Source organism: Coregonus clupeaformis, chromosome 40, assembly GCF_020615455.1.
Source record: "Coregonus clupeaformis isolate EN_2021a chromosome 40, ASM2061545v1, whole genome shotgun sequence".
Classification (NCBI taxonomy): Eukaryota; Metazoa; Chordata; class Actinopteri; order Salmoniformes; family Salmonidae; genus Coregonus; species Coregonus clupeaformis.
Genome location: NC_059231.1, coordinates 27,151,931 through 27,178,578, shown reverse-complemented (window position 1 = coordinate 27,178,578; position 26,648 = coordinate 27,151,931). Strand labels below are relative to the sequence as shown.

The 26,648-nt window shown below is 41.2% G+C and overlaps 1 protein-coding gene across 1 annotated transcript in view; it reads left to right on the top strand.

Annotated features, from left to right (window-relative positions):
* The window catches only part of esyt3 (extended synaptotagmin-like protein 3), a 60,162-nt gene that overhangs the window by 11,258 nt on the left and 22,256 nt on the right, over positions 1–26,648 (top strand). The window contains exons 9-16 of the mRNA XM_041863424.2: positions 215–391; positions 583–665; positions 976–1,024; positions 1,584–1,673; positions 1,866–1,928; positions 5,662–5,721; positions 20,994–21,065; positions 22,979–23,065. Of these exons, the coding sequence (XP_041719358.2) occupies positions 215–391; positions 583–665; positions 976–1,024; positions 1,584–1,673; positions 1,866–1,928; positions 5,662–5,721; positions 20,994–21,065; positions 22,979–23,065 (681 nt within the window). The remainder of the gene's footprint in view (positions 1–214; positions 392–582; positions 666–975; positions 1,025–1,583; positions 1,674–1,865; positions 1,929–5,661; positions 5,722–20,993; positions 21,066–22,978; positions 23,066–26,648) is intronic.

Here is a 26,648-nt window from a genome sequence, read left to right as displayed (position 1 = left end):
AGTTTCCATGAAATGTCATAAAACAAGATTTGACACCAAATATTGGTTTAATGGAATCTTCAAATATGGTTCCTGTGTTGCTGGCTAACTTGTGTTCATATTTTGGGGGTCTAAAAATATGCTAGTTCTGTTAAATGTGTATTTTAGTGGGTGTGTGCAGAAAGATCTTGTTGTGTTTAGTACTAAAACTGTACAGTATTTTTTGATGTTTTAGGGGGTTGTGAGGGTACACTTGCTGGAGGCCCGGGATCTGATTGCGAAGGACACTTATATGATGGGATTGGTGAAGGGCATGTCTGACCCCTATGCGGTGCTTAGGGTCGGCAACATCCACTTCCAAAGCAAGACCATCAAGGAGAACCTGCACCCACGCTGGAACGAGGTTTACGAGGTATGGACTCCTGAAAATCCTCCTACTGTACATGTAGAGTAACACTCACACACACTCACAAATCGCGCAGTCAACCCACTCTCTCTCCCCTTTGTCTATACAAACTCTGTTTTTATTTATTACCATGGAAAATATGTTTGAATATGTGATTTCTTACTGCTTTTATCACCTTTTTGATTTTTCAACTGCAGTTTGTGGTACACGAGGCCCCTGGGCAGGAGTTAGAGGTGGATGTGTTTGACAAGGACACTGACAAGGATGACATCCTGGGAAAGTGAGGAAACCACTTACTATGTGCACGAGAATAGACACATCCTCCCCATTCTGATTTGTTATGCCCGCTAGTCACTCAGACAGCTGACCCATTTCAAACATTCAGTAGTGTACAAGTGCGTTGTGGAATGTTCAGATAGAAATATGTCATGTAGAACATATGCCTCTGACATGTAGAGTAAGGAATCATGCCGGCTCTATTCATGACGTTATCTATCTGCAATGTTCCACAACATTTGTGTGACAAGGCCTATTGAAAATGGCCCTGGTTAGATACTTTGACCAATTGAGGGCTTATTTATCCGTCGTAGGTTTTGCCTGGACTTTGGAGAAGTGAAGAAGGAAAAAGAGATGGATAAGGTGAGAAGGTCACATTGAATGTTTTAGCTGTGGGATAGGCAACTCAGGTCCTGCAATGCCGAAATACCTCTGGTTTTCATTCTCTACCTCTAATCAACTGAGGTGAATTAACCTACAGCAGCCAATGTGATAATGGCTGGGGTCATTTTTGCTGTTCTCCAAATAGCATTTAAACGTTTTTAATTGTATAGAAATGCAGTAAATGCGCTTCAACTAAAAAAATGTCCAGGGGAGACCTCACTATAACTCAAACCCTGGTTATGGCCCTGCGCACAACGGAAAACATTTTAAAATGTGGATAAAAATGAAATGAGTGTTATTAGTTCCGGTAGTCTCTACCTGTTTCAGTGTGTTTTCTACCTTTTGGTATCTAAAGAATGGAATGAGAGGACTCTCTGGCCAATCAATTATACATATCAATACATCAACTATCAGGTAGAAAAGAAAATTAGCAGAACTTTTGGCCATACCTGGAGTTGAATAGCCTTGTTTTGAGTGGTTCTGAGGGTGATAACATCTCGGTTCAGATGAATAAACTATTCACATTTTGTTGTCATAGTGGTTCCCCCTGGAGGACGTGACGAGTGGAGAGGTTCATCTCAAACTGCAATGGCTCTCTCTACAAACTGACCCGGGACTCCTAGTGGAGGTAAGCGCTCTTAAGCAGTTTATAAGCACTCTTAAGCAGTTGAGCCGACTCACCCAAACCGTGATGAGGAAGCTCTGATATGTCTTTTCATACTGCACAGCCCGGGTCGCTAAAGGAAAACAACAAATGTGCTTATTAACCGTATACAGCGTTTGACGAATATTGTGTATTTCTTGTATTTTTCTGTTGCAGACATCTGATGGCAGTGCTTGTGCTATGCTTGCTGTGTACCTAGACAATGCCTCAAATCTACCAGTAAGTACCTCTGTCAAGCCTGTACAGCTACGGAGACTCACATGTTAACAAGCACAAACAGTCCGCGATGTGAATATAAGATGTGATAACCAAGTTTATTCGGTTATGAAAACATTAGTACACATTCTCAGAGCACCAACAAGACACTCTCCACTCAATCTGATGCCCCAGGTTTTACCTGCTTATAACAAAGAGTTAGCAATTTTGCATACACATAATATGATAGGCCGAGGACAATGAAATATACATGTTACAATGTCATCCCCTTATTGAAGATAATCATCATCATCACCAGTACCATCATTCGTAACTCATCACAATTGACCCTTCGCTAAGATCTGCCCCAGAATTTTGGGCAATCATTCGCAGCCCTCCAATGGATAACAACTGTCGTCGAGTCCGACACCTCGGACAATCGCGGACATGGCTATGGCAAATACTGAGAATTTTCTTCAAAAAATACATGTTTAAATGGCTAAATAATTGAACCGTGCACCATGAGTATTTGCTAATGTGATTCCTGAAATGCAGAGCTTGTTGATGGAGTATTTTTCAAATCCGAAATTATACTTTTGTTATATTGTTTGCTAGCTCAGCTGGTTAACTAGCTCTCAGTTTCTCAAAATGGATGTAAGCTACCTAAGTTAGCAATGTTATGAATACAACTCCCATCTGCTGTCGAACATCAGGATACGATTTGAGAGCACTAGTTATCTCTAATAGTGGTTATAACTTTGACTGCATGCTGCCAGTGAATTAAGAGCCATTCAGTGGCTAGCTACACTACAAACAGAACTTTACCAGGTTCCTGTGAAGCAATTGTAATGACAGTCCACCACAACATACCCAATAGTTTCCTGATTAGCAGGGGGTGTCTGTGTTTAATTTCATTGTTTGTTAGAAACACAATTTGAAATCATTGTGAAGGGATTTCCCAAGTGATTGAATGGGGAATTAGGCTTACCGGAAAAATGTGACCCATTTCAGGAAGCTAGGCGTATGTCCCTCTTTTTATTTTTTTTATTTTTTATGATGACACAGGATGTCCTAATTAGTTAAAGTGGTTCCAGTCTGCCGTGAAAAGTTCATCCATGTATACGGGTAAGAGTCTAGCTACATTTTCAGATATTATACATTTCTAATTTTGTCAGAATATCGTTTTCCTTGCAAGTTAAAGCATACTGTTCACTAGCTAGTGAACGTTAGTTTTCTGGCTGGCTCGCTAGATAACGTTACATGTATGATCTGTGTAGTAATGTTATTTGTATCTCAGAAATCCATTTGCATCGCTAGTTATAGCCTAATGTTAGCTAGCTAACATTGAACCTAGTTGGTTAGCTTTAGCTACCTGCAGATTCATACTACAGCATGTCATGCATGGTGGCTAGCTATGACAATCAGTTTGTACTGTATGGGTTGGGATTATGGTTAATTGTTTAGCTAGCACTACATGTCTGAACAAAAGACTCCACTTCGCCAGATGATTACATGACCCATCAAGTTAGCCTTGTGTGTCTGGGGGTGATTACGGCCATCTATTGTATTTCATGAACATGTGTACATGTCTAGACAATAGTGACCCATCCACTTAGCTAGATGTGGCTGGGGGGTTGTTATAGCATTTCTTTCACATGACCCATCAATTTAGACAAGTGTGTCTGGGTAAGAATCATCTAATAATTATAACATATTTTTTATCTGGACCCTTTCTATTTTTGATATTGCTATGCAAATTACCATTTCACTGTACCGTTTACACCTTCTGTATCCTGTGCATGTGACAAATACATTTTCATTTTATTTGATATAGTGTGTGTTTACCAGAGATGGTAATGTGAAGAACAACATGAACTGCACCAAAATCAGAATAGGATATAGGCCAAGGACTAGATAAAGTGTATTTGTACCTGGAGTTATGCCTTATTGTAGGTTACTTATTTCTCCACTTTTAGTCTTGAAATCTTTGGTCGTTCACTACTCTACCTTACTCACTCTGTTTAGCACATGGCCTCACGTGAATCCTTAAAGAGATGGGTGGGGCTAAGGCTTAAGAGGGTGTGAACGATGCTGAATAAGTGTAGACAAAGAAGAGTTCTCCAGTAGGTGTACCAAAACATTCAAGGGCCATTTTCTAAAAAGTGGGGTTTATCAACTTTCAAGCAGAATTACTTTCCCATTGTTCCTTAACTGCAGTGTATGATATAACATTTTGTAGCTCTGAGTCTCTACTTTTATCCAATGCCAAAAAAAAAAAAAAATACAAATTATTTTTGCAACATAAGACCGAATCGAGGTGGTCGGGTCAAAAATTTTGCAGATGTTGTCCGAGGTTGCAACAGTACCAAAAGGGGCAGGGCTTAGCAAAGGGTCAATTGTGCTCAAGTTTTCTGTTACAAAACATGGCCTGCTGCATTGAACATTTTAGGTTCTCTATTTTATCAAACCTAACGCAATGGTAAATATTAGCGCAGGCTGGGGGTGTGTCAGAAATATTTTTGCTATTTTTACTGCAGTAATTATGAGTTTATTAAATAGCATAGGCTACAGTAACAAGTAATAGCAACATAACAAAAACATCCAGTATTTTCCCAATCTGTTTGGAGTGTTGACAGTCAACATTGTTGTAATTGGCTTCAACGAGTATAGGTCTTTATGCATCGCACAAAAAATACTACTCTCCCGTCATTTGTAATATGTAAATATATGTGTGAGGCATGTTCTCAATAAGCAAGATATAGGACTGAATAATTTGAATACAAGAGGCACTCTTTGGAAATGGGGATGGATACAAGCCGAATGGAGTAGCCTATGCACTGCAGGTAGGCCTATGTGAATTGTGAATAATGCAAAAGCCTCACGAGTAGGCCATTTAGAAACCTTTTATGGATATGCTACTTGGCTAATGCATTGCCAGGATAAGAATAGACACCAGATTAATTGCTGTTGAACCAGCTTTCATTATAGTAGGGTAAGGGTAGTCTATAAGGGCTTGTTTGCTTTATCAAACTAAATGGGAAAACAAGCAATTGTTACAGGAAAATAACTTAAATGTTTCTAAATACGAGTGTCACCGGATCATGTCATCTCTCGTTACATGATGGGCATATAGTCTACATGGAGGGGTTTTGACGCACATCCAAAATAACAACAGGAGCTGGCTCAAATCATGTTCAAAGCCTACATAGATAAAAAGGGGATGCCCCCAAACTTGATATTTTGGTAATCTTGACTACTTGGCGAATGTATAAAAAAAAAAACAGAGAGAAGGGCAGGATATACTTGGTTATAATGAAACGAAATGGAAAAAATTTAAGTTTCTAAATACAAGGTTTACAGGCACAAAAAGCACATCTCTCTTGTGTCATTTGCATATGGGCACTGTGCGTCACGACTGGATAGGCTGCACTCAAATATTACCACTTCTCCCACCTCAGCACAAGCGACCTCATATAAGAGGTAAATTACCAATCCTGGCTCGAGGATTTGAAAACAGAAGAGTGCCGGCTTTAACAGGTCGAAATTGCAAACAAGCATGCGTTTGACAACTGCGCTGGCATAACGCCAGCCGAAAATAGAGCCTTTTAATGTGTTATTTTGATACATGAACTACATTACTTGTTTTGCTCTATACATGCTCTTTATTCTACTTTATTGCAGAAATATGCCATTATTTGTTTTGCTATCTGAAATATCTATTGTATATTATTAATATCCATTTATTTGTCTACCACAGAAAGACCACAGTGAGTTCAGCCACTTTAAAAAGGATGGGAAGCACACCAAAGAGGCCAGGGTAAGTCTAGATCATATTTAGTAGGGCACATAAAGGACAACATTTTGAATCATTTTGCAATGGAAACGAAAATGTTAGTTTCTTATTGGACAAGTCGTCCCTCCCTGTTTCAGTCTGTTTTCCATTTGGTGCCTAATGAATATGGCAAAATCGAATGACCTGCTACTGGCACTCCAGGGGTATTTTCACTAGAAACCAAATGGAAGCCAACAGCAGCAAACGCAGCGAAACAGGGAGGGACCTACCTGAATTTGTCCAACAAACGACTTTCTGTTTGGAATGAACGGTTTCCATTGTGTACAGTACCTGGTACAACACTGGTATTTCCTGTTTTTCTGGTGATGGCAGGTCATTTGGGTGTGACCTGTTGGATTCATTCCCATACCTGCTTTGTCTGCCCTGACTTGATCTTTTGATTCCGCTTCCCCTCCTCTGCTCCCCCTCCTGGTCACTCTGTAAGAATCACACTTCGGTTTTGCTGATGTCGCTCTTCGGGGAATGTATAAAATGTGTTAAACACTGTAGTGGAAAACGCCTTTTGCATAAGTAAGGTCCTTTTCTGGGCCGTAGGTAGTGAGTTCTATCTTTGACCTGTGGTAATGCAGAACTATCTCTCTTAAGGTTGGTTAGTCAGAGGACAATCTCCACTGTCTGTATGTTGTGATGATTAGTCTAGAGCTGCTCTCTAAAGCATGAAAACATTAACAAGCTGCCAGGTGTAGCACAGTTCCTATTATTTAATCTTTAGACTCCTTTTATACAGTATAGTGTAGATCCCCCTTGACATTTCCCTCTCTGAAGTCTGCTAACGATATAGGCTCCCCTCTCTGTCACACATATATATATATATATATATACACACACACATTGGGGAGAACAAGTATTTGATACACTGCCGATTTTGCAGGTTTTCCTACTTACAAAGCATGTAGAGGTCTGTAATTTTTATCATAGGTACACTTCAACTGTGAGAGACGGAATCTAAAATAAAAATCCAGAAAATCACATTGTATGATTTTTAAGTAATTAATTTGATTTTATTGCATGACATAAGTATTTGATCACCTACCAACCAGTAAGAATTCCGGCTCTCACAGACCTGTTAGTTTTTCTTTAAGAAGCCCTCCTGTTATCCACTCATTACCTGTATTAACTGCACCTGTTTGAACTCGTTACCTGTATAAAAGACACCTGTCCACACACTCAATCAAACAGACTCCAACCTCTCCACAATGGCCAAGACCAGAGAGCTGTGTAAGGACATCAGCGATAAAATTGTAGACCTGCACAAGGCTGGGATGGGCTACAGGACAGTAGGCAAGCAGCTTGGTGAGAAGGCAACAACTGTTGGTGCAATTATTAGAAAATGGAAGAAGTTCAAGATGACGGTCAATCACCCTCGGTCTGGGGCTCCATGCAAGATCTCACCTCGTGGGGCATCAATGATCATGAGGAAGGTGAGGGATCAGCCCAGAACTACATGGCAGGACCTGGTCAATGACCTGAAGAGAGCTGGGACCACAGTCTCAAAGAAAACCATTAGTAACACACTACGCCGTCATGGATTAAAATCCTGCAGCGCACGCAAGTTCCCCCTGCTCAAGCCAGCGCATGTCCAGGCCCGTCTGAAGTTTGCCAATGACCATCTGGATGATCCAGAGGAGGAATGGGAGAAGGTCATGTGGTCTGAAGAGACAAAAATAGAGCTTTTTGGTCTAACTCCACTCGCCGTGTTTGGAGGAAGAAGAAGGATGAGTACAACCCCAAGAACACCATCCCAACCGTGAAGCATGGAGGTGGAAACATCATTCTTTGGGGATGCTTTTCTGCAAAGGGGACAGGACGACTGCACCGTATTGAGGGGAGGATGGATGGGGCTATGTATCGCGAGATCTTGGCCAACAACCTCCTTCCCTCAGTAAGAGCATTGAAGATGGGTCGTGGCTGGGTCTTCCAGCATGACAACGACCCAAAACACACAGCCAGGGCAACTAAGGAGTGGCTCCGTAAGAAGCATCTCAAGGTCTTGGAGTGGCCTAGCCAGTCTCCAGACCTGAACCCAATAGAAAATCTTTGGAGGGAGCTGAAAGTCCGTATTGCCCAGCGACAGCCCCGAAACATGAAGGATCTGGAGAAGGTCTGTATGGAGGAGTGGGCCAAAATCCCTGCTGCAGTGTGTGCAAACCTGGTCAAGACCTACAGGAAACGTATGATCTCTGTAATTGCAAACAAAGGTTTATGTACCAAATATTAAGTTCTGCTTTTCTGATATATCAAATACTTATGTCATGCAATAAAATGCAAATTAATTACTTAAAAATCATACAATGTGATTTTCTGGATTTTTGTTTTAGATTCCGTCTCTCACAGTTGAAGTGTACCTATAATAAAAATTACAGACCTCTACATGCTTTGTAAGTAGGAAAACCTGCAAAATCGGCAGTGTATCAAATACTTGTTCTCCCCACTGTATGTGTGTGTGTATATATATATATATATATATATACAGCTCTGGAAAAAAATAAGAGATCATTGCAAATTTTTTCTTAAATCAGCATCTCTACATGTATGACAGCCATTCCATTCCAGTGTCTGTTGAATTCCAACACAGGCACACCTCATTCTACTGAATTAGGTACTGATTAGGTGATCACATGAACCAAATCTTATTTAATGAGGAACATTTTAAAATCCACTGCTGGGGTCATCACTATCCTCTTGCAATAGGACCAGCTGGATGGCAAAAACAGTGCTAATAGTACCTCAAAAGTAATATTAATAAAAAAATAACTATTGACCATGCCAAAAGAGTTGAAAAGGAAAGTTTTGAGTGAGGAAAATAAGGGTTCAATTCTGGCTTTACTGGCAGAGGGATACAGTGAGCGTCAGGTTGCTTCCATCCTTAAAATTCCAAAGACGGCGGTTCATAAGAACAAGGTCAAGCAGCAGACATTGGGGACAACAAAGCTACAGACCGGCAGAGGGCGAAAACGAGTCTCTACTGACCGGGATGACCGCCAACTCATTCGAATGTCACTCAACAACCGTAGGATGACATCAAGTGACCTACAAAAATAATGGCAAACGGCAGGTGGGGTGAAGTGCACGGCGAGGACGGTTCGAAACAGGCTCCTAGGGGCAGGGCTGAAGTCATGCAAAGCTAGAAAAAAAGCCCTTCATCAATGAGAAGCAAAGAAGAGCCAGGCTGAGGTTTGCAAAAGACCATTAGGATTGGGCCATAGAGGACTGGAGTAAGGTAATCTTCTCTGATGAGTCAAATTTTAAGCTTTGTCCAACACCTGGTCGTCTAATGGTTAGACGGAGAACTGGAGAGGCCTACAAGCCACAGTGTCTCGCACCCACTGAAATTTGGTGGAGGATCGGTGATGATATGGGGGTGCTTCAGCAATGCTGGAATCGGGCAGATTTGTCTTTGTGAAGGACGCATGAATCAAGCCACGTACAAGGTTGTCCTGGAAGAAAACGTGCTTCTTTTTGCTCTGACATTGTTCCCCAACTCTGAGGATTGGTTTTATAGCTAAATACATTTAAACTCAGTTTTTCATAATTCCTGACATTTAATCCTAGTAAAAATACCCTGTCTTGGGTCAGTTAGGATCACCACTTTATTTTAAGAATGTGAAATGTCAGAATAATAGTAGAGAGAATGATTTCTTTCAGCTTGTATTTCTTTCATCACATTCCCAGTGGATCAATTAGTATTTGGTAGCATTGCCTTTAAATTGTTTAACTTGGGTCAAACGTTTCGGGTAGCCTTTCACAAGCTTCCCACAATAAGTTGGGTGAATTTTGGCCCATTCTTCCTGACAGAGCTGGTTTAACTGAATCAGGTTTGTAGGCCTCCTTGCTTGCACACGCTTTTCAGTTCTGCCCACACATTTTCTATAGGATTGAGGTCAGGGCTTTGTGATGGCTGCTCCAATGCCTTGACTTTGTTGTCCTTAAGCCATTTTGCCACAACTTTGGAAGTATGGTTGGGGTCATTGTCCATTTGGAAGACCCATTTGCGACCAAGCTTTAACTTCCTGACTGATGTCTTGAGATGTTGTTTAATTATATCCACATAATTTTCCTTCCTCATGATGCCATCTATTTTGAAAAGTGCATCAGTCCCTCCTGCAGCAAAGCACCCCCACAACATGATGCTGCCACCCCCGTGCTTCACGGTTGGGATGGTGTTCTTCGGCTTGCAAGCGCCCCCCTTTTTCCTCCAAACATAACCATGGTAATTATTGGCAAACAGTTATATTTTTGTTTCATCAGACCAGAGGACATTTTTCTAATAAGTACTATCTTTGTCCCCATGTGCAGTTGCAAACCGTAGTCTGGTTTTTTTATGGTTGTTTTTGAGCAGTGGCTTCTTCCTTGCTGAGCGGCCTTTCAGGTTATGTCGATATAGGACTCGTTTTACTGTAGATATAGATATTTTTGTACCTGTTTCCTCCTGCTAATTCACAAGGTCCTTTGCTGTTGTCCTGGGATTGATTTGCACTTTTCGCACCAAAGTAAGTTCTTCTCTAGGAGACAGAACGCGTCTCCTTCCTGAGCGGTATGACGGCTGCGTGGTCCCATGGTGTTAATACTTGCGTACTATTGTTTGTACAGATGAACATGGTACCTTCAGGCATTTGGAAATTGCTCCCAAGGATGAACCAGACTTGTGGATGTCTACCATTTTTTTTCTGAGGTCTTGGCTGATTTCTTTTAATTTTCCCATGATGTCAAGCAAAGAGGCACTGAGTTTGAAGGTAGGCCTTGAAATACATCCACAGGTACACCTCCAATTGACTCAAATTATGTCAATTAGCTTATCAGAATTTTCTAAAGCAATGACATCATTTTCTGGAAATTTCCAAGCTGTTTAAAGGCACAGTCAACTTAGTTTATGTAAACTTCTGACCCACTGGAATTGTGATACAGTGAATTATAAGTGAAATAATCTGTCTGTAAACAATTGTTGGGAAAATGACTTGTGTCATGCACAAAGTAGATGTCCTAACCAACTTGCCAAAACTATAGTTTGTTAACAAGACATTTGTGGAGTGGTTGAAAAACGAGTTTTAATGACTCCAACCTAAGTGTATGTAAACTTCCGACTTCAACTGTATGTACACTGCTCAAAAAAATAAAGGGTACACTTAAACAACACAATGTAACTCCAAGTCAATCACACTTCTGTGAAATCAAACTGTCCACTTAGGAAGCAACACTGATTGACGATAAATGTCACATGCTGTTGTGCAAATGGAATAGACAACAGGTGGAAATTATAGGCAATTAGCAAGACACCCCCAATAAAGGAGTGGTTCTGCAGGTGGTGACCACAGACTACTTCTCAGTTCCTATGCTTCCTGGCTGATGTTTTGGTCACTTTTGAATGCTGGCGGTGCTTTCACTCTAGTGGTAGCATGAGACGGAGTCTACAACCCACACAAGTGGCTCAGGTAGTGCAGCTCATCCAGAATGGCACATCAATGCGAGCTGTGGCAAGAAGGTTTGCTGTGTCTGTCAGCGTAGTGTCCAGAGCATGGAGGCACTACCAGGAGACAGGCCAGTACATCAGGAGACGTGGAGGAGGCCGTAGGTGGGCAACAACCCAGCAGCAGGACCGCTACCTCCGCCTTTGTGCAAGGAGGAGCAGGAGGAGCACTGCCAGAGCCCTGCAAAATGACCTCCAGCAGGCCACAAATGTGCATGTGTCTGCTCAAACGTTCAGAAACAGACTCCATGAGGGCCCGACGTCCACAGGTGGGGGTTGTGCTTACAGCCCAACACCGTGCAAGACGTTTGGCATTTGCCAGAGAACACCAATATTGGCAAATTCACCACTGGCGCCCTGTGCTCTTCACAGATGAAAGCAGGTTCACACTGAGCACATGTGACAGACGTGACAGAGTCTGGAGACGCCGTGGAGAACGTTCTGCTGCCTGCAACATCCTCCAGCATGACCGGTTTGGCGGTTGGTCAGTCATGGTGTGGGGTGGCATTTCTTTGGGGGGCCGCACAGCCCTCCATGTGCTCGCCAGAGGTAGCCTGACTGCCATTATGTACCGAGATGAGATCCTCAGACCCCTTGTGAGACCATATGCTGGTGCGGTTGGCCCTGGGTTCCTCCTAATGCAAGACAATGCTAGACCTCATGTGGCTGGAGTGTGTCAGCAGTTCCTGCAAGAGGAAGGCATTGATGCTATGGACTGGCCCGCCCGTTCCCCAGACCTGAAGCCAATTGAGCACATCTGGGACATCTTGTCTCGCTCCATCCACCAACGCCATGTTGCACCACAGACTGTCCAGGAGTTGGCGGATGCTTTAGTCCAGGTCTGGGAGGAGATCCCTCAGGAGACCATCCGCCACCTCATCAGGAGCATGCCCAGGCGTTGTAGGGAGGTCATACAGGCACGTGGAGGCCACACACACTACTGAGCCTCATTTTGACTTGTTTTAAGGACATTACATCAAAGTTGGATCAGCCTGTAGTGTGGTTTTCCACTTTAATTTTGAGTGTGACTCCAAATCCAGACCTCCATGGGTTGATTAATTTGATTTCCATTGATAATTGTGTGATTTTGTTGTCAGCACATTCAACTATGTAAAGAAAAAAGTATTTAATAAGATTATTTCATTCATTCAGATCTAGGATGTGTTATTTTAGTGTTCCCTTTATTTTTTGAGCAGTGTATATGTACGTATGTGTGTGTGTGTGTGTGTGTATATATATATATGTGTGTATATATATATATATATATATATATATATATATATATATATATATATATATATATATATAGTATAAGTCAAAAGTTTGGACACACCTACTCATTAAAGGGTTTTCTTTATCTTTACTATTTTTTACATTGTAGAATGATAGTGAAGGCATCAAAACTATGAAATAACACATATGTAATCATGTAGTAACCAAAATGAAAATATTGTTTATATTTGAGGTTCTTCAAATGGCCACCCTTTGCCTTGATGACAGCTTTGCACACTCTTTGCATTCTCTCAGCCAGCTTCACCTGGAATGCTTTTCCAACAGTCTTGAAGGAGTTCCCACGAATGCTTAGCACTTGTTGGCTGCTTTTCCTTCACTCTGCCGTCCGACTCATCCCAAACCATCTCAATTGGGTTGAGGTCGGGGGATTGTGGAGGCCAGGTCATCTGATGCAGCACTCCATCACTCTCCGTCTTGGTAAAATAGCCCTTACACAGCCTGGAGGTGTGTTGTGTCATTGTACTGTTGAAAAACAAATGATAGTCCCACTAAGCCCAAACCAGATGGGGTGGCATATTGCTGCAGAATGCTGTGATAGCCATGCTGGTTAAGTGTGCCTTGAATTCTAAATAAATCACAGACAGTGTCACCAGCAAAGCACCCCCACACCACAACACCTCCTCCTCCATGCTTTACGGTGGGAACTACACATGCAGAGATAATCCGTTCACCCACACGGCGTCTCACAAAGACACGGTGGTTGGAACCAAAAATCTCCAATTTGGACAAATTTCCACCGGTCTAATGTCCATTGCTCGTGTTTGTTGGCCCAAGCAAGTCTCTTCTTCTTATTGGTGACCTTTAGTTGTGGTTTGTTTGTAGCAATTCGACCATGAAGGCCTGATTTACACATTCCCCTCTGAACAGTTGATGTTGAGAGGTGTTTTTGACTTGAACTCTCTGAATGATTTATTTGGGCTGCAATTTCTGAGGCTGGTAACTAATGAACGTATCCTCTGCAGCAGAGGTAACTCTGGGTCTTCCTTTCCTGTGGTGGTCCTCATGAGAGCCAGTTTCATCATAGCGCTTGATGGTTTTTGCGACTGCACTTTCAAAGTTCTTCAAATTTTCCGTGTTGATTGACCTTCTTGTCTCAAAGTAATGATGGACTGTCGTTTCTCTTTGCTTATTTGAGCTGTTCTTGCCATAATATGGACTTGGTCTTTTACCAAATAGGGCTATCTTCTGTATACCCCACCTACCTTGTCACAACACAACTGATTTGCTCAAACACATTTAAGAAGGAAATAAATTCCACAAATTAACTTTTAAGAAGGCACACATGTTAATTGAAATGCATTCCAGGTGACTACCTCATGAAGCTGGTTGAGAGAATGCCAAGAGTGTGCAAAGCTGTCATCAAGACAAACGGTGGCTATTTGAAGAATCTCATCTCAAATATATTTTGATTTGTTTAACACTTTTTTGGTTACTACATGATTCCATATGTGTTATTTCATAGTTTTGATGTCTTCACTACAATGTAAAAAATAGTAAAAATAAAGATGAACCCTTGAATGAGTAGTTCTGTCCAAACCCTGTGTGTGTGTGTGTGTGTGTGTGTGTGTGTGTGTGTGTGTGTGTCTATACAGTTGAAGTCGGAAGTTTACATACAGTTAGGTTGGAGTCATTAAAACTTGTTTTTCAACCACTCCACAAATGTCTTGTTAACAAACTATAGTTTTGGCAAGTCGGTTAGGACATCTACTTTGTGCATGACACAAGTAAGTTTTCCAACAATTGTTTACAGACAGATTATTTAACTTATAATTCACTGCATCACAATTCCAGTGGGTCAGAAGTTTACATACACTAAGTTGACTGTGCCTTTAAACAGCTTGGAAAATTCCAGAAAATGATGTCATGGCTTTAGAAGCTTCTGATAGGCTAATTGACATCATTTGAGTCAATTGGAGGTGTACCTGTGGATGTATTTCAAGGCCTACCTTCCAACTCAGTGCCTCTCTGCTTGGGAAAATCTAAAGAAATCAGCCAAGACCTCAGAATTAAAAATTGTAGACCTCCACAAGTCTGGTTCATCCTTGGTAGCAATTTCCAAATGCCTGAAGGTACCACGTTCATCTGTACAAACAATAGTACGCAAGTATAAACACCATGGGACCACACAGCCATCATCCTGCTCAGGAAGGAGACGTGTTCTGTCTCCTAGAGATGAACGTACTTTGGTGCAAATCAATCCCAGAACAACAGCAAAGGACCTTGTGAAGATGCTGGAGGAAACCGGTACAAAAGTATCTATATCCACAGTAAAACTAGACCTATATCGACATAACCTGAAAGGCCGCTCAGCAAGGAAGAAGCCACTGCTCCAAAACAGCCATAAAAAAGCCAGACTACAGTTTGCAACTGCACATGGGGACAAAGATCGTACTTTTTGGAGAAATGTCCTCTGGTCTGATGAAACAAAAATATAACTGTTTGGCCATAATTACCATGGTTATGTTTGGAGGAAAAAGGGGTGCTTGTAAGCCGAAGAACACCATCCCAACCGTGAAGCACGGGGGTGGCAGCATCATGCTGTGGGGGTGCTTTGCTGCAGGAGGGACTGGTGCACTTCACAAAATAGATGGCATCATGAGGAAGGAAAATTATGTGGATATATTGAAGCAACATCTCAAGACATCAGTCAGGAAGTTAAAGCTTGGTCGCAAATGGGTCTTCCAAATGGATAATGACCCCAAGCAGAACTGAAAAAACGTGTGCGAGCAAGATGGCCTACAAACCTGACTCAGTTACACCAGCTTTGTCAGGAGGAATGGGCCAAAATTCACCCAACTTATTGTGGGAAGCTTGTGGAAGGCTACCCGAAATGTTTGACCCAAGTTAAACAATTTAAAGGCTATGCTACCAAATACTAATTGAGAGTATGTACACTTCTGACCCACTGGGAATGTGATGAAAGAAATAAAAGCTGAAAGAAATCAGTCTCTCTATATTCTTAAAATAAAGTGGTGATCCTAACTGACCTAAGACAGGGAATTTTTACTAGGATTAAATGTCAGGAATTGTGAAAAACTGAGTTTAAATGTATTTGGCTAAGGTGTATGTAACCTTCCAACTTCAACTGTGTGTGTATATATATATAACATACACTACCGTTCAAAAGAAATATCCTTGTTTTCGAAAGTATATCCTTGTTTTTTGTCCATTTAAAATAACATCAAATTGATCAGAAATACAGTGTAGACATTGTTAATGTTGTAAATTGCTATTGTAGCTGGAAATGGCTGATTTTTAATGGAATATCTACATAGGCATACAGAGGCCCATTATCAGCAACCATCAGTCCTGTGTTCCAATGTCACGTTGTGTTTGCTAATCCAAGTTTATCATTTTAAAAGGCTAATTGATCATTAGAAAACCCTTTTACAATTATGTTGGCACAGCTGAAAACTGTTGTGCTGATTAAAGAAGCAATACATTTGGCCTTCTTGAGACTAGTTGAGTATCTGGATTATCAGCATTTGTGGGTTCGATTACAGACTCAAAATGGCCAGAAACAAATAACTTTCTTCTGAAACTCGTCAGTCTATTCTTGTTCTGAGAAATGAAGGCTATTCTATGCGAGAAATTGCCAAGAAACTGAATATCTCGTACAATGCTTTGTACTGCTCCCTTCACAGAACAGCGCAAACGGGCTCTAACCAGAATAGAAAGAGGAGTGGGAGGCCCCGGTGCACAATTGAGCAAGAGGACAAATACATTAGAGTGTCTAGTTTGAGAAACAGGCGCCTCACAGGTCCTCAACTGGCAGCTTCATTAAATAGTACCCGCAAAACACCAGTCTCAACGTCAACAGTGAAGAGGCGACTCCGGGATGCTGACCTTCTAGGCAGAGTTGCAAAGAAAAAGCCATATCTCAGACTGCCCATCTTAATCTTTTCTTTTTATTGGCCAGTCTGAGATATGGCTAGCAGCTAGTGTACAGTGGGGAAAAAAAGTATTTAGTCAGCCACCAATTGTGCAAGTTCTCCCACTTAAATAGATTAGAGAGGCCTGTAATTTTCATCATAGGTACACGTCAACTATGACAGACAAAATGAGAAAAAAAATCCAGAAAATCACATTGTAGGATTTTTAATGAATTTATTTGCAAATTATGGTGGAAAATAAGTATTTGGTCAATAACAAAAGTTTCTCAATACTTTGTTATATACCCTTTGTTGGCAATGACACAGGTCAAATGTTTTCTGTAAGTCTTCACAAGGTTTTCACACACTGTTGCTGGTATTTTGGCCCATTCCTCCATGCAGATCTCCTCTAGAGCAGTGATGTTTTGGGGCTGTCGCTGGGCAACACGGACTTTCAACTCCCTCCAAAGATTTTCTATGGGGTTGAGATCTGGAGACTGGCTAGGCCACTCCAGGACCTTGAAATGCTTCTTACGAAGCCACTCCTTCGTTGCCCGGGCGGTGTGTTTGGGATCATTGTCATGCTGAAAGAAGTTCATCTTCAATGCCCTTGCTGATGGAAGGAGGTTTTCACTCAAAATCTCACGATACATGGCCCCATTCATTCTTTCCTTTACACGGATCAGTCGTCCTGGTCCCTTTGCAGAAAAACAGCCCCAAAGCATGATGTTTCCACCCCCATGCTTCACAGTAGTTATGATGTTCTTTGGATGCAACTCAGCATTCTTTGTCCTCCAAACACGACAAGTTGAGTTTTTACCAAAAATTTATATTTTGGTTTCATCTGACCATATGACATTCTCCCAATCCTCTTCTGGATCATCCAAATCCACTCTAGCAAACTTCAGACGGGCCTGGACATGTACTGGCTTAAGCAGGGGGACACGTCTCCCACTGCAGGATTTGAGTCCCTGGCGGCGTAGTGTGTTACTGATGGTAGGCTTTGTTACTTTGGTCCCAGCTCTCTGCAGGTCATTCACTAGGTCCCCCCGTGTGGTTCTGGGATTTTTGTCACTGTTCTTGTGATCATTTTGACCCCACGGGGTGAGATCTTGCGTGGAGCCCCAGATCGAGGGAGATTATCAGTGGTCTTGTATGTCTTCCATTTCCTAATAATTGCTCCCACAGTTGATTTCTTCAAACCAAGCTGCTTACCTATTGCAGATTCAGTCTTCCCAGCCTGGTGCAGGTCTACAATTTTGTTTCTGGTGTCCTTTGACAGCTCTTTGAACTTGGCCATAGTGGAGTTTGGAGTGTGACTGTTTGAGGTTGTGGACAGGTGTCTTTTATACTGATAACAAGTTCAAACAGGTGCCATTAATACAGGTAATGAGTGGAGGACAGGGGAGCCTCTTAAAGAAGAAGTTACAGGTCTGTGAGAGCCAGAAATCTTGCTTGTTTGTAGGTGACCAAATACTTATTTTCCACCATAATTTGCAAATAAATTCATAAAAAATCCTACAATGTGATTTTCTGGATTTTTTTTCCTCAATTTGTCTGTCATAGTTGACGTGTACCTATGATGAAAATTACAGGCCTCTCTCATCTTTTTAAGTGGGAGAACTTGCACAATTGTTGGCTGACTAAATACTTTTTTTCCCCACTGTATGTGTATATGCACATAGAGCACCCCTTCTCTGAAGTGCAGATGGCATCTCTCTTTCTAGTATGAGCTGATGCATTCCTCTGTTTACTCAGGTGAGCCTTACTCATATTATTCTTATTTGAGTGGAATGCCGACTCAAGGCAGCCTATACGGGAGCTGCCTGAAGGCAAACTAGAACATTCCAGAGTTCTCCGCCACTCATAAACCAGACTTGTCAGACCTGGCTGAAGCTTGTTTACCTTGTTTACCTAACTTTTGTGAAATCTCTTGTTTTTCCGCTGAGTGTTCCTGACATTCAAATCTCTGATTTGGAGTTGGACAAGTACAGGTTCTAAGTAATGAAGTGAATATTATTCAGGTTAATTGAAATATACAGTGAGCTCTGAAATTATTGGGACAGTGTTTTGGTTCTGTACTCCAGCACTTTGGATTTGAAATGATACAATGATTGAGGTTAAAGTGCAGACTGTCAGCTTTAATTTGAGGCTATTTTCATTCAAATCCGGTGAACTGCACTTTTTGTACATAGTCCCACCATTATAGGGGACCAAAAGTATTGGGACAAATTCACTTATTTTACATTTTAGTCATTTAGCAGACACTTTTATCCAGAGCGACTTACAGTTAGTGAGTGCATACATTTTTCATACTGGCCCACCGTGGGAATCGAAACCACAACCCTGGTGTTGCAAATGCCATGCTCTACCAACTGAGCTACACGGGACCTTATACTTATATTATACTTACAGTGGGGAAAAAAAGTATTTAGTCAGCCACCAATTGTGCAAGTTCTCCCACTTAAAAAGATGAGAGAGGCCTGTAATTTCCATCATAGGTACACGTCAACTATGACAGACAAAATGGGGAAAAAATCCAGAAAATCCCATTGTAGGATTTGTAATGAATTTCTTTGCAAATTATGGTGGAAAATAAGTATTTGGTCACCTACAAACAAGCAAGATTTCTGGCTCTCACAGACCTGTAACTTCTTATTTAAGAGGCTCCTCTGTCCTCCACTCGTTACCTGTATTAATGGCACCTGTTTGAACTTGTTATCAGTATAAAATACACCTGTCCACAACCTCAAACAGTCACACTCCAAACTCCACTATGACCAAGACCAAAGAGCTGTCAAAGGACACCAGAAACAACATTGTAGACCTGCATCAGGCTGGGAAGACTGAATCTGCAATAGGTAAGCAGCTTGGTTTGAAGAAATCAACTGTGGGAGCAATTATTAGGAAATGGAAGACATACAAGACCACTGATAATCTCCCTCGATCTGGGGCTCCACGCAAGATCTCACCCCGTGGGGTCAAAATGATCACAAGAACGGTGAGCAAAAATCCCAGAACCACACGGGGGGACCTAGTGAATGACCTGCAGAGAGCTGGGACCAAAGTAACAAAGCCTACCATCAGTAACACACTACGACGCCAGGGACTCAAATCCTGCAGTGCAAGACGTGTCCCCCTGCTTAAGCCAGTACATGTCCAGGCCCGTCTGAAGTTTGCTAGAGTGCATTTGGATGATCCAGAAGAGGATTGGGAGAATGTCATATGGTCAGATGAAATCAAAATATAACTTTTTGGTAAAAACTCAACTTGTCGTGTTTGGAGGACAAAGAATGCTGAGTTGCATCCAAAGAACACCATACCTACTGTGAAGCATGGGGGTGGAAACATCATGCTTTGGGGCTGTTTTTCTGCAAAGGGACCAGGACGACTGATCCGTGTAAAGGAAAGAATGAATGGGGCCATGTATCGTGAGATTTTGAGTGAAAACCTCCTTCCATCAGCAAGGGCATTGAAGATGAAACGTGGCTGGGTCTTTCAGCAGGACAATGATCCCAAACACACCGCCCGGGCAATGAAGGAGTGGCTTCGTAAGAAGCATTTCAAGGTCCTGGAGTGGCCTAGCCAGTCTCCAGATCTCAACCCCATAGAAAACATTTGGAGGGAGTTGAAAGTCTGTGTTGCCCAGCGACAGCCCCAAAACATCACTGCTCTAGAGGAGATCTGCATGGAGGAATGGGCCAAAATACCAGCAACAGTGTGTGAAAACCTTGTGAAGACTTACAGAAAACGTTTGACCTGTGTCATTGCCAACAAAGAGTATATAACAAAGTATTGAGAAACTTTTGTTATTGACCAAATACTTATTTTCCACCATAATTTGCAAATAAATTCATTAAAAATCCTACAATGTGATTTTCTGGAAAAAAATCTCATTTTGTCTGTCATAGTTGACGTGTGCCTATGATGAAAATTACAGGCCTCTCTCATATTTTTAAGTGGGAGAACTTGCACAATTGGTGGCTGACTAAATACTTTTTCCCCCCACTGTATACTGTACAGTATGCATATTAAAGTAGTCAAAAGTTATTATTTTGTGCCCAATAGAAATTAATGGTAAATAATATATTGTGTCATTTTGGAGTCACTTGTGTTGTAAATAAGAATCGAATATGTTTCTAAACACTTCTACATTCATGTGGATGCTACCATGATTACAGATAATCCTGAATTAATCGTGAATGATTATGAAAGTTAGAGATGCACAAATATCATTCCCCCCAAAAAAATGTAATCGTAATAGTGAGAGGTTAGCATGTCTTCGTGGTATGAGATTTGTGCGTCTAAGTTTCTCACTCATAATTTATTCATGATTCACTCAGGATTATCTGTAATCATGGTAGCAGTGTTTAGAACACAGGAGGTTGGTGGCACCTTAATTTGGGAGGACGGGCTCGTGGTCATGGCTGGAGCGGAATCATTTGTATCATTTCGATTCCAAAGTGCTGGAGTACAGAGCCAAAACAATAAATAGTTTTGGAGCTCACTGTATACACACACACACACACTCATGCACGGACTCACTCACTCTAACAGTCATCTCTGAACCTCTTTTGTATAAATGTTAATGTTCTTTTAATCTATAGTTCACAAGAAGACACAACAATCCAAACTCTTATGTGGAGTTCTCCATTGATGAACAGAATCAGAAAAGCAAGGTATGTTAATACTGTATGCTACTTCATTGTAGGGACAGTCATGCAAGGTGGATGTGACTTTTATTAATTAAATATAGTATATCCCCCACTGATCTAAGTTTATATCCATTGCATCATTCAACATACTGTATCTGCCGTTAACCATTCTATATACAGGTAACTGCCAAAATAATGGAAATACTTTAATAAATTAGGGATACAAAGTATATTGAAAGCAGGTGCTTCCACACAGGTGTGGTTCCTGAGTTAATTAAGCAATTAACATCCCATCATGCTTAGGGTCATATATAAAAATGCTGGACTACCATGCCTATGTCCCCATTGGATGACAATCCACATGGCACGAGTGGTCACTGAATGGTTTGATGAGCATGAAAACGATGTAAACCATATGTCATGGCCGTCTCAGTCCCCAGATCTCAACCCAATTGAACACTTATGGGAGATTCTGGAGCGGTGCCTGAGACAGCGTTTCCACCACCATTAACACAATTATGGAATTTCTCAAGGAAGAATGGTGTTTCATCCCTCCAATAGAGTTCCAGACACTTGTAGAATTGAATGCCAAGGTGCATTGAAGCAGTTCTGGCTCATGGTGGTCCAACGCCCTATTAAGACAATTTATGTTGGTGTTTTGTTTATTTTGGCAGTTACTTGTATCTTACAGGTAGGGCCCCTAAAATACCCGGTTAAGTTCCTAAACTTCCCAAGTATTCCAGAAATCCTGATTGAAGGACTCAGAATCTCTTGCTTCTCCTATCCTGATTCCAGGAATCTTCAGACCTGGGTTTTCTGGGAAAACTTGGAATTTTGGGAAACTTACTGGGATTTTGCAACTCCATTCACAGGTGTTTTCTTTGGCCTTTTCTCAATGGGTAACAATCCGTTCTCTCCTCGACTCCTCCTCTCCTCCGTGACCCGGAAACCGATAAGTGGTCACCATATGTAGGAGTGTCAAATCATTAGTAGGTGAACAGAGGAGTTTCCTCTTCTCCTTGATTGCCTCCTCCGGCAGAGGATGCTAAGGTGTGGCCTACCACGGAAGAGTTTTGAAATCAGCCACATCCCCTTTGAAACAGCTGTTTTCTCAGAGGAGAAAACCTTGCACATCTTAAAAAACAGTGCATTACTTATTATTTTATCTATAAAATGTATAGCGCAGCTAGCTACATTTATTTGTACCACTTTACACATGTACAATGAGTGTACAAAACATTAGGAACACCTTCCTAATATTGAGTTGCACCCCTTTTTGCCCTCAGAACAGCCTCAATTCATCAGGGCTGGCCCATGTTTACTCCAATGCTTCCCACAGTTGTATCAAGTTTCCTGGATGTCTTTTGCGTGGTGGAACATTCTTGATACACAGAGGAAACTGTTGAGCATGAAAAACCCAGCAGTGTTGCAGTTCTTGACACTCAAACCAGTGCGCCTGGCTCCTACTACCATACCCCGTTCAAAGGCACTTAAATATTTTGTCTTGCCATTCACCCTCTGAATGGCATACATAGACAATCCATGTCTTAATTGTCTCAAGGCTTAAAAACCTTCTTTAACCTGTCTCCTCCCCTTCATCTACACTGATTTAAAGTGGATTTTAACAGGTGACATCAATAAGGGATCATAGACGGACCAGGTGAATCCAGGTGAAAGCTATGTCATGGAAAGAACAGGTTTTGTACACTCAGTGTATTTTGGGATTCCACTCCTGTAAACGTAATTTGCCTGATGACGCACTAGTGGAGAAGGAGAGTAATTTCTTACAAGCGCATTTGTTTCCACATTTCCTCTCCTCGCTTCCCTCTGACGTTTTCAAAAGGAGGCGAGGGGAGGACGGGGAGGAGAGGACATGATGAGTCGAGGACATTCTATTCTGCACCCTGTTTATTGTCATTCCCCTGTCCCTCCTATAGGTGGTGTTTGCATCCAAAGACCCTGTGTGGGAGGAGTGCTTTACCTTCTTTGTGCACAGCATAACAAATCAGCGACTGAATGTTCAGGTATACAACCCTCATGATAAAATAAGGAAGAAACCTGCACACTGGTAGTAGTCGGTGCGCACATAGACCTGATCATAAGTCATATAATGGGGAAAAGTGAAGATCTGTAGTATAAAAAAAAAAAAGGTATTATTAATTTTTTACTGATGATTTCAAGTCTACTCTATTGTTTTTCTACTACTACTACTTTTTAGTTGTTACTACTTTTCTCTGTTTTACTACTGTAAACAGCAGACCTGGGATAACTGTGTCAAATATGCTTTGTAAAAGTAACATATGTTTTTGAAAAAAGTTTACCATTTAGAGGTGACTACAAATATTTGAATAGAGATTGCACAAAGTGACTACTTTTCAAAAACATTTAGATTGGCCACCTTCAACTAATATTAGATTAACTAGTAGATTATCAAACCAACCAATGAGATTTACTCCTTGAACTACACATACGTACAAATGAAGTGTTGTCTCGTTTCAAACACAAACCATACCAACTTTAAAGGGATAGTTTAATCAGAATACAAAATAACATTATTTCCCACCTATACCCGTACCTTGGTTGTCGTCAATTTCAACAAGGCAGGTTTGGATATTCCCTTACTTTGATACTTAATATTCATATTTTGTTTACAATTTTCACCTATGCCTCTCTAATGACAATGTAATAACTTGATTAACATTTTATTAACATTGTTATATAATTTGTTTATTTTAATTCCATAGCAATGGAGTTGAGCATAATTGTTTTTATTAAACGAGGAATAGTAACTGTCTTGTTCCACTAAACAATACTATTCATCAACTAAAACGATAAGCAACTAAACTTCCATAGTGTGTATTTAATGTAAAGTGTTACTGTTAACTTTAGAAATTGGTTTAATTCATTCTGAAAATGAATTTGTTAGATGTTTTGAAACTGCAAAAGTGGTTCCAGACAATCTTTTATTTACTAAGATCTGAAAGCCCTCTAAACCATGGCTTAATTATCATATATTTTTTTGTCTAATTAAACTCACTGGTTTAGTTTTGGTTCTTCATCAAATGTTTAAGGTAGAATTTTGTAAAATATTTGTTTTATGTTTTCAAATAATTTTCCTATATTAAAATACAATTAGTTATTTAATATCAAGGAAATAATTGGCTGTAGTTGACCATCTTACATTTGACTGCTTTCAAATAAACTACAAAACAACTATTTTTGGCCAAGGTCTGGGTAGACAGACAGTGCCTTCAGAAAGTATTCACACCCCTTGACTTTTTCCACATTTTGTTGTTACAACGTGGGATTAAAATGGATTTGTAATTTTTTTTGTCAATGATCTACACAAAATACTCTGAAAAAATTCTAACATTTGTAAAACATTAATGAAAAATAAAATGCTAATATCTTTATTAGATAAGTATTCAACCCCCTGAGTCAATACATGTTGGAATCACTTTTTGGCAGCGATTACGGCTGTGAGTCTCTGGGTAAATCTCTAAGAGCTTTGCACACCTGGATTATGCAACATTTGCCAATTTTATTATTTTCTAAATTTGTCAAGCTCTTTCAAATTGGTTGTTGATCATTGCTAAACAACTATTTTCAGGTCTTGCCATAGATTTTCAAGCAGATTTAAGTCAAAACTGTAACTCGGCCACTCCGGAACATTCACTGTTTTGGTAAGACATTTACATTTTAGTCATTTAGCAGACGCTCTTATCCAGAGCGACTTGCAGTTAGTGAGTGCATACATTTTCATACTGGCCCCCCGTGGGAAAAGAACCCACAACCCTGGCGTTGCAAACGCCATGCTCTACCAACTGAGCTACACGGGGCTAAGCAACTCCAATGTAGATTTGGCATGGTGTTTTAAGTTATTGTCCTGCTGAAAGGTGAATTCCTCTACCAGTGTCTGGTGGAAAGCAGACTGAACAAGGTTTTCCTCCTTTGCCTGTGCTTACATCCAGTCCGTTTATTTTTTATCCCCCCCAAAAAAAACTCCCCAGTCCTTAATGATTACAAGCATACCCATAACATGATGCAATTTGAATGCACAGAAATACCGCGATGAGATCCTGAGGCCAATTGTCGTGCCATTCATCCACCACTATCACCTCATGTTTCAGCATGATAATGCACAGTCCCATGTCGCGAGGATCTGTACTCAATTCCTTGAAGCTGAGAATGTCCCAGTTTTCCAAGGCCTGCATACTCACCAGACATTTCACCCATTGAGCATGTTTGGGATGCTCTGGATTGACATGTACGATGGTGTGTTCCAGTTCCCGCCAAAATCCAGCAACTTCGCACAGCCATTGAAGAGGTGTTGGACAACATTCCACAGGCCACAATCAACAGCCTGATCAATTCTATGCGAAGGAGATGTTGCGCTGCATGAGGCAAATGGTGGTCACACCAGATACTGACTGGTTTTCTGATCCACGCCCTTACCTTTTTTTGTTAAGGTGTCTGTAACCAACAGATGCATATCTGTATTCCCAGTCATGTGAAATCCATAGATTAGGGCCTAACAAATGTATTTCAATTGACTGATTTCTTTATACTGTGGGGGAAAAAAGTATTTAGTCAGCCACCAATTGTGCAAGTTCTCCCACTTAAAAAGATGAGAGGCCTGTAATTTTCATCATAGGTACACGTCAACTATGACAGACAAAATGAGATTTTTTTTCTCCAGAAAATCACATTGTAGGATTTTTTATGAATTTATTTGCAAATTATGGTGGAAAATAAGTATTTGGTCAATAACAAAAGTTTCTCAATACTTTGTTATATACCCTTTGTTGGAAATGACACGGGTCAAACGTTTTCTGTAAGTCTTCACAAGGTTTTCACACACTGTTGCTGGTATTTTGGCCCATTCCTCCATGCAGATCTCCTCTAGAGCAGTGATGTTTTGGGGCTGTCGCTGGGCAACACGGACTTTCAACTCCCCCCAAATATTTTCTATGGGGTTGAGATCTGGAGACTGGCTAGGCCACTCCAGGACATTGAAATGCTTCTTACGAAGCCACTCCTTCGTTGCCCGGCGGTGTGTTTTGGATCATTGTCATGCTGAAAGACCCAGCCACGTTTCATCTTCAATGCCCTTGCTGAGGGAAGGAGGTTTTCACTCAAAATCTCATGATACATGGCCCCATTCATTCTTTCCTTTACACGGATCAGTCGTCCTGGTCCCTTTGTAGAAAAACAGCCCCAAAGCATGATGTTTCCACCCCCATGCTTCACAGTAGGTATGGTGTTCTTTGGATGCAACTCAGCATTCTTTGTCCTCCAAACACGACGAGTTGAGTTTTTACCAAAAAGTTATATTTTGGTTTCATCTGACCATATGACATTCTCCCAATCCTCTTCTGGATCATCCAAATGCACTAGCAAACTTCAGACGGGCCTGGACATGTACTGGCTTAAGCAGGGGGACACGTCTAGCACTGCAGGATTTGAGTCCCTGGCGGCGTAGTGTGTTACTGATGGTAGGCTTTGTTACTTTGGTCCCAGCTCTCTGCAGGTCATTCACTAGGTCCCCCCGTGTGGTTCTGGGATTTTTGCTCACCGTTCTTGTGATCATTTTGACCCTACGGGGTG